Below are 8,955 nucleotides of genomic sequence, written 5' to 3' on the forward strand. Positions count from 1 at the left end.
CCCATCTGGAGCCTCCTCTGCAAGGGCGGGACACCTACTGTATCAGAAGTCTTCATAGATATTCGAGTAGAATTGCTTTAAAAACGTATATACAAGGTACTTGTATGAGGTAACATTTTATTATAAAACTTTCGACAATTCTCATTACAAAATGTCTCTAAGACACGTTTGTCTTAGAAGTTATGAGGTCAGTATGTCAACTCTAGGCTCTCCAGTGAAAATAAAGAGCACTTAATAAATATGCAAGTTCTATAAAAGGCCTTCTCAGTAACACTTGTTTTGCATCAGATGTCTATAATGCACTATAAACATACAATGCATTATACTCTTATGCTGTATTATAGTATAACTCAAATACTCATGATCATAACACCTTATAAAGCATGTTATAACTCATATCATGTATAAACGCATGGTAATTGGCTTATAACACTATAATTACAGTTATAAAGACTCAAAATGTAAGTACTAATAATGCAAGCATAACACAACACCTTTTATAATGACTTATAAGGTCACGTATCATGATACTTCATAATTACTGGTATTCACTGACCTTTGTTTGTGGGCGGAATCAGTGTACTATAATTCTCATAGATGTAATTCATTATAATGAAATATAATGAGTAGCATGCCACTTGGACAAAGGCCGGGGTCTGATCAGCCTCGGTTGGGTCGTCTGGAGGAGCGTGTCTGTTGCAAGACCCGAAACACCCAGTGACTCCAGGAAACAACACTGATGATGTGTCAAAGTTTGTGCATCAGTAGATTAACTAGTGTGATTATAAGTCACTGAGTAGTCAATGGGTGCTTTAAGTAAAGCAAGAATAGCACTCAATTTAAGTAAGAACAAACATTTTTCTGCCAACACCTTCAGTAATGTAATTACTTAAATCACCCAATGAGCACTTACAGTGACTTGTAATCACACTATATGTATATCATTATAAAATGATTATAATATATTACAACTATGATCATTATAATATACTATAATCCTTGCCCAAAAATGTCTTTGAGTGTCCAGAAATTATGATGCATTATAATATTACCGGTATGTGACCTTATAAGTCATTTGTAATGAGCATGAGTATTTACAGTATGAGTTCTTAGAACATAATTATACAGTGCAGTTTATAATGCATTATAAATATGTTATGACAGCACTGAAATTGACACGGGATGTATAGCAAGTGTTACCATTCTGATTTGAACAGCTAAAGCTCAGTCAGTATTAAAAGCAACATTAATCAAATAAATAGGCCCTTTCAACAAGGCAGATCTGAAAATATTTTCTTCTTAAGATACTCCTTCCAAGCATCTTGTGTTGAGAGTTCCATGGAGTTCCACTCAAAATGAGGGATCTGTATGTGCAAATGAAAACATTGGTTGGTTGTTGGACACAGAATATTTCAGACTTTTGATACAAATGTCATAATGTCAAGTAAACATACACATTCAACCTGGTCACCTCTAGGCTTGCCTCTCTCACCTGAACAACATGATATCCAAGGATTTCTAGGTGCCTCTTTCTCATCATGGCTTCACCTTTCATGTGACGAGAACTTTTGCAAAACGACTTGGAATCCAAGAAGTCCACAGCAACACTAACAAGTTAAAACAAGGTGGTGAGCAAATGTCAAAAAATATGTTTTCCATGGTACATATTAGGGGTGCAACAATTCAGTTAGCCCAGGGTTCAGTTCGTAGCTCGGTTTTTGGGTCTTGGTTTTGGTACACTTTCAAAAGATTTGTAATTAAAGAATTACTGTAAATATTTCAAAATTTCTCAACATATTTTACTTATTAGCAAAACGTTTTTCCATTCAGACACATTCCAGTATGACAATATTATTGTCTGTGTTTCATGGAATAAAACTGGTTGTTTTAGATTGTTTGAATCTGTATAAGGTTTCAAACGAATTGTGCTTACAAGTGTTGTCCCTCTCTGCTGTCATGGAGTACTTTGTTCAAGCTGCTGTGTTGGAAATAACTAAACTTTTGAATGAGGCAAGGAGTTGAAGCTACAGCGAGTCCAGACAACACCACGACATGTCAATGCAGTACGCTAATCATTAGGGTCATTTATTAATCCAATGGTGTTGCTCACTGAAAACAGCCCATCTAGAAATGTACAACATGTCAATTGCAGGGAGGGGTTTTCTCCAGTGACACAAGACACTGTCATTTCAGTAGTGGTAAAGGTAATATAAAATGTTATAGCAAAACTGAAAGCCGTATTTCACAAGTGCGTATTTAACCGTGGATGGTGAACCGTACGTGTTCAATGTCGCACCGAGAACTGTTTTTTGTTTAGTACATATCCACATATTTGCATTCTTAACCACTTTAAGCCCCATTTCATACATTGTTGTACATCAGTTTTGCATGAAAACAGCTGATCTAAAAGCTTACAAAGTGTTGTGATGACATTTTGTAAGATTGTAGATCAGTTATTTTTGCTGTTTCATCATAATGTTGTTGTGGAATATATTCTTACCGCTGTGCTCCAGGTGGCAACTCATTCCTGTTCTTTTCCAGTGAATCAGAGCCCCATTGAACCTTTCCACTGTCAGAGATCTGCAGTGTGCTCGGCTCCATGTAAGGCACAGGCTGGTGGTTCTTGTCCAACACACACTCAAAGTCTATAAGAACAAAGTACAATACGATTTAAAATATACATTATATATAAAAACATTGCTTAGCAAAGCCAGGGAGAAGTATTAGAAGTAGTATTAGAATTGTGGAAATGACTAACATAATAAGATGGTCATACATTACTTGCCTACTGTGTAGAAATAAGGGGTGAGAACTGCCACTCGGGCACAGTTAATACCCCCCAGGACCTCACCCAGCATTCTGTGGATTTGCTGTTGGACAGAACTGATAAATCCATTCCCTGGAAAACATTTTTGACAGACAATTGATACCATCCAGACAAAGTGTGGATGATATGATGATTACACTTTCTACTTATATAGAGTAACTTTTCTCTGCAGCTCTACACTGACAAACAGTCTTTACCTTTCCTCTGTAACTGCAGGCAGTAGTGCTCATGAAACCATGGAACCTGGAACTCAGGGCACTCAAGACACACTGCTCGATTCAGCTCCATAAGCCGCAGTCGAATACGCATGTTGAGTGCATCATGTAGTGCTGTCAGGAGATGTTTTAGTATTAGTGAAGTACTGATCCTCTAAGGTGCGATTTAAAAAATGAATCATTTAAATGCAATCGCCTCTGATCATTTTAACATAATTCTTACTTTCTAATTGTGAGTCCAGCTTGCCGAGAAAGTTTATATTGAAGATTTCTCTTATCAGTTCCTCTGGGAAACAGTCAGCCATTGCCAAGGCATAGCCAAGAAGCACTAGCAAATGGGGATCAATGGAACCTGGAGACAAACAGATCAAAATATGCAAATGTAATCTTAAAAAAAAAAAAAACTTTACAGCATTTTATTGTCATTTGTTTTATTCAGTTCTTCTTAACTTTTAAATGTTTACTTAGTGTTTTACTTGATTCTATAATTGTATTGTGATTTATGACTTTTGTCTTAATTTTGTGGATTATGATTTATTACGATTATGATGTTTTGGTTGATCATCCTCTATTGGAAAGAACTTTGGGTAAACTCCTAGTGTGTTTAAATGTACTATAAATAAAGATGACTTGACTTTTGTTTTTGATTAACAATGATTATTAAAAAAAACAATATTCACTTACTGATATGAGGTGTAAAGTGCTGAATGCAAACTTCAAACAAGTCATCTGCTCCAGGAGGATCATAATTCAGGATGGCAAAGGGTAGCAGTGTAGCATACGTCGCTGAGTGGTGAATCTTAAAGACGACAGAGAGAGAGGAAAAAACGCAGTTAATGTTGTGTGTGCTCTGCTTTTCCTGCCGTTTACATTTAAAATTATTATTATTTAAAATGTAAAATGATGTACTGTATCTACAACACCTTGTCAATGTCTGTAATTGCCACACAAGCAACACGATCCATTAAAGGAGTGCATAGATAGTTTGTCCGGGTTAAGAAGAAGGCCAAGTCAGGTACATTACTCCAGTTTATCTGGTCTATCATCCTCTGTAATGTGACCATGGTCTCCTCCAGCAGCAATTCCTCAAACCACTCTCCTGAGATGTACTTGAGCTCTTCTAGCACCACGTCCAGCCGGTCAGTTGTTTGGAGTCTCTCGTGCCCACAGTGGTTCAGCGTCTGCAGTAAGCGAACATACTTGCCGGGAGCGTTGTGACGGTAGGAGGGGTCATTGCGCACCCACTTGGCAATCGCCACGGCTAAAGTGTTGAGGTCATTGAGAGAACACTGGGGCAGCACTGCCTCCACCCGTGAGATCACACCTTCATCAACTCGCGGGGAGGGCAGCAGGGACAAAACGCGGGTCAACATGGTCACTTCATAAGGAAAGACGCTGTTCTGCAAGAAGCTGTGAGAGAAAATGGCATTAGTCTAGTCTAGTCACTCCAAATAGAGCTAGGCCATATTGACAAAATCAAATATATCTTTTAACAAATACTGTACCGTACCTTGATATCAATATTGTGACGATATTATTGTATTGTGACAATATGCAAATATTTTTCAAACCGTTGTTTCATGCTGAAGAAATTATAGTCTTTAGTTAACTTCCAGTTCAAACCGTGACATGCACGAGAGAAGAACACGCCTGGACGTGCTCATACTCACTTGACCAGAATATTCCTTAATTTAGTGAAGAACTCAGGGTTCTGGTAATGCAGCAGATAAAGTGTTTGAGTAATTCTGGCCACTTCCATTGGCCTGTAGACATGAAGGTTCTTTTGGACTACTGATGCGATCCTGTCAAGAAATGATAAGAAGACATTTTATACACTGTAGAAGCTATATGGATGCTCCATGACAAATACAGTGATAAGCAACTTACTTGCTGATCAGCTGAAGATTCCTACTATTAATCTCTTCCAGTGCCTCAACAACAGCCAGGGCCTGGTGGGCACTGAACTCATCTGCTAATAGGAGCGCTGTGTTCTCCAATCTAAAATGATTGAAATAGCATATTAGAAACTATCTATGTACCATGGGTTAGATTATATTTCATGCTGTTAATATTCTAATTCTTAGTTCACACCACTACGGCTCGATTTATATTTTATTGCGCACCAATGTTAAACATTAAAGTCAACTTTAAACTTTAAGTAAAGTTTTAACCACTTAACCCTGTTTAATGAAGTATATGATATAGTCCCCCAGGGGTCTATACTAGGCCTGCTCCTTTTCTCCCTCTACACCAAAAATAGCCAATCTACAAGCCTACAATGCCCACGTTGTGAGCTTGTAAGTCGGCTAATGTTCGCCCCCAGAATAGGATTGTTAGTACTCATGTGGTTAACAGTTGTGTATAAAACGATACAATAAAAGAATAATATAAACAAACCCTTCTCTGGTTTCTGGACTGGCCATGGGACTAAGAGCAACAAACAGTTTGGTGAAGGCGAAAGGATCAGTGCTTGAGTCAATCAGTTCTAGGAGTCTCTGTTTAACCGCCAGCCTGAAGTCACAGTTGTTGAACTGCAGTGACTGATACAGCCCCATGATGATGCTGATGTTCTCTGCATCGAGCCGGCAAACGTTTTGCACCAGGATCTGGTTACACTTCTCCAGCAGAGGCCGGTGGCTGTGCTTGATGTTGCGCAGGAACTGCACCACCCTCCTTGGGTTGTTGAGTTGTGGGGGACCCTGGGTGTCCAGGAGATCGTTTGCCCTGCTCATGAGAGCGTCCCGCAAACGAGGAGACACCAAGGAAGACACGCTAATCATCAGTGTGGTCAGGATCCTAAAATCAACAAACAACACCACATAAATGGATATTAAAAATAAGAAACACAATTTAAGGCAATTTCCAAACTCCGGACTTATTGTATACCTAGCATCATCGATAGAGGACAGCTTCTGATCCAGAATGTCAGTGATATGACCCATCAGAGGGCTATGTTGCAGGTGTTGATCATTTAGACAGATGGCGAACTTGGAGAGGGATGACATTGGAAATCTGGCAAAACAAATGAAATAACTTATTCAAAGTGAATAACAATAATTCCACATGGGCAGAGATATTATGTAATGTAGGCTTCTGTACCTGTCTAATCTGAGCCATGCTTCTGAAACAAGGTGTTGAACAAGAGTGTCATGAGGGTCCACATTGAGTCTGAAAGAATCCAATGATACATGACATTGATAAGCTGCAGTTTCATATAGAGCCCGACTGATGTATGGGCCCGTTATTGTTGCAATTTTTGACAACATATCGGTCTAGTTCAGGGGTCTTCAACAGGGGGTCCGGGACCCCTAGGGGATTCTCTGAGATACTAAAGGGGAGCCGCCAAATCTTTGTGTGACAGTGATAGGGACTTTGTTTTTTAATTTTTACATTAACCACTTTAACCCTAGCAGATCTACAAGTTAACAACGATGGGAAGAGGTTTGGTGTACAGGGAAAAGAGCAGACCAAGTAGCAAGCCAAAGGTCAAGCTTACAAAGTATTGAGGGTTTAAGTCGTTAAATGTCTGACTCTGAAATTACACATTTAACATGAATCCAATGTTGTGAGGGTCCCTGCTTCATCTCTCTCAGCTAAGGGGTCCTTGCCTGAAAAGCGTTGAAGACCCCTAGTCTAGTTTCTTACTTTTACAAGATAGGAACATCAACTTGTCCTCCTTACCTGAGAATATTGTACAGCATGTCCACCAACATGGAATCCTCCATGAGGGTGATCTTATTCTCGGCCAGGACCCGGAGGGTCAGGAACTCTGGGTGGTTCTTGATGCGATCGACAGTCCTCAGCATCTGTGGTTTCTCCTTCTGGAACTGCCAGAGCATCCCCACAGCACAGCCAACATGGCTCACATTGAGTTTAGCCTTGTTCTTGCCCACCACCTCAAACACCTGGTCTTCACCAGAGCAGACGTGCAGTCTCTCCAAGAGGTGGTCGCTGCTGTTCCCCGACCCCGCATGTAGTGCCCTGCGCAGGCAGGACTTGACTGCTCGGAACCGAAACATAGCCATGGTTGGCCCTCAGAGTCAGGGCTCAGACCACTTCAGTTCAAATGTGAATACAGCTCCACATTATCAATGTCCACTGACTGTCAAATCAAAGTCGTCAGAATAAAATATCAAATATTTCGAAGTGTAACGTTATCTCCCATATTATGTCAATGGGGAGTGGCACGTATAACAAACACTATGACACACTGACCTCAATCAGAAAAACTATCATGATAATCCACAGTTAAAGCACTAGGTCCATCAGGAGATGTTTTGAGACTTATTGCCCACTGAGCAGCACACGTGTGTCTGCAACGGGGCTAAACACGATTGACAAGCGTCACGTCTTGGCAATGCTGGGTTGAATGGCTGTCTCCACATGCGATATATTATTCATATTTTATAGATATAATATATGTGACCGTAAATTTGTCCGTGCACCGTGTTTAAGTAAGTGTTAACGTTGCACTTCCCTAGCTACAGTAGCCAGTTACATAGCCGCCGAATGTCATACATTGTATGCCAGGTCCGCTTATTATAAGCGACTTTGGGCTAATTTTTCTGTAAAATTGCTTAGTTGTAGTTGCGGGTTGCGGATTTTTTTGTTTCTAAAGTGTAGATGATTATTTGGGCTTGTTTGCTAGTGTTGTTTAAACCACAACCAGTGTTTAATTTCAAGTCAACAATTTCAAGTCAACGGCCGCCAAATGAATATGTATTTACAGTATTTGTCTGCAGACCCCCATCTTGACCCCCATACAAGATGTCTAATAAGATTCTTTGAAAATAGCCGATCTACAAGCTCACAACGCGTCGCATGGTGAAGCGTTGTGAGCTTGTAGATCGGCTATTTTCAAATAGCCGCAGCCTAGTCGCTTCTTTTGGGCTTCTTTTCTAAGACCTGGTTGCTTGTTTGTTTCACAAAACCTGGCAACACTGGTCACGGTAGTGGAGTTAAATAACACCGACCGGCACAACGAGGGATACAAATCGAGCACACAGAATCGGCTAAGTACCGTATTGTTACAAATACTGTACCCATTACCGAGCATTAACGAGAATATGCGCATGTGCATTTTCAAAACTTTTGAAATAAGTTTAGTGGCCACGGCTCTGCTGCTAGTATTTTGATATAGCGGTCGAATGTGCAATGATTGTCAGACTCGCCTATGAGGTTGTGATATATGGCTAATACTAGCCCTGGTTCAGAGCGTTAGTGAACTCACTTAACGCTCTGAACCAGGGCTAGGCTAATACTAGCATAGCGATGGCGATGGACATAAATATAATGTGTTATCTGTGTAAGTATGTGTACTTCTAGTACATTTTGACCAATTGTTTAGCTATTAAAATATTCATATTTAAAGAAAATCAAAAAAAATAAATGCGCTTTCATCATTCAATTTTTTTTGTTATTACTGTGCTGGTTTTCTTCATGTTTTCCAGCCAAGGTTAGAGTACGCCCCCTGGAGCAGGAAAATCTTCATAGAGACACACGGGCGGAAACGGAAGGCCTACAAATTCACGCCCACTTTTGAGACAGCGCTGCTACTCGGGGTCCGTTACAACGATGAACTGCAGCTCTCAATGCAATCTTTATGAGAGGCATTGTAAAATACCGTCATTTCATTGGTTAACTACTGAGGCTGTAGCGACTTTTTTGGTGTTCTAATAAAGTGTCCCATTTGTTTGATTTGTCCTTTTTAATGTCCCATATCTGTCATCTCGATATACTACCCACAATATACTATAATATACTCCATCAGTATGTCAAAACCGCTAGCATCGGAGATCTAGACTTTAAGTGGTCGCATGGTATATACGTCACGGACGCATCCCTTGAGGTTTTCAATACCCAGAAAACTGGCGAAAGTGGACGTTTTCAATATGTTTTGGTCATTATCTCTGG

At 40.0% G+C, this 8,955-nt stretch overlaps 1 protein-coding gene across 2 annotated transcripts; it reads right to left on the bottom strand.

Annotated features, from left to right (window-relative positions):
• Positions 1-23: 23 nt before the first annotated feature.
• fastkd1 (FAST kinase domains 1) lies at positions 24-7,773 on the bottom strand. Of its 2 annotated transcripts, XM_084083602.1 has the most exons (14): positions 6,724-7,772; positions 6,142-6,210; positions 5,929-6,054; positions 5,440-5,838; positions 4,930-5,040; positions 4,713-4,844; positions 3,966-4,452; positions 3,727-3,841; positions 3,266-3,394; positions 3,025-3,156; positions 2,786-2,899; positions 2,501-2,645; positions 1,493-1,607; positions 24-1,364 (listed from the first exon to the last, which is right to left on the bottom strand). In XM_084083602.1, the coding sequence occupies exons 1-14, from the start codon at positions 7,065-7,067 to the stop codon at positions 1,269-1,271; spliced, it is 2,514 nt and encodes an 837-aa protein (XP_083939728.1). In that variant the 5' UTR covers positions 7,068-7,772; the 3' UTR covers positions 24-1,268. The 2 variants fall into 2 exon arrangements, with proteins under 2 accessions (XP_083939728.1, XP_083939729.1); XM_084083603.1 differs by lacking the exon at positions 6,142-6,210 and having other exon boundaries at positions 6,724-7,773.
• Positions 7,774-8,955: the final 1,182 nt, after the last annotated feature.

This window comes from Gymnoscopelus microlampas (genome assembly GCF_963454915.1).
Source record: "Gymnoscopelus microlampas genome assembly, chromosome: 17".
Classification (NCBI taxonomy): domain Eukaryota; kingdom Metazoa; phylum Chordata; class Actinopteri; order Myctophiformes; family Myctophidae; genus Gymnoscopelus; species Gymnoscopelus microlampas.

Bases quoted from the DNA above. Each gene is read 5' to 3' on its own strand.
- fastkd1 (XM_084083602.1), bottom strand. From the start codon at position 7,067: ATGGCTATGTTTCGGTTCCGAGCAGTCAAGTCCTGCCTGCGCAGGGCA. The intron at 2,900-3,024 runs GTAAAGACTGTT...AATGTTTTCCAG, and splicing joins CCTGCAGTTACAGAGGAAAG to GGAATGGATTTATCAGTTCT. The intron at 2,646-2,785 runs GCAAGTAATGTA...TTGTTCTTATAG, and splicing joins CCCTTATTTCTACACAGTAG to ACTTTGAGTGTGTGTTGGAC.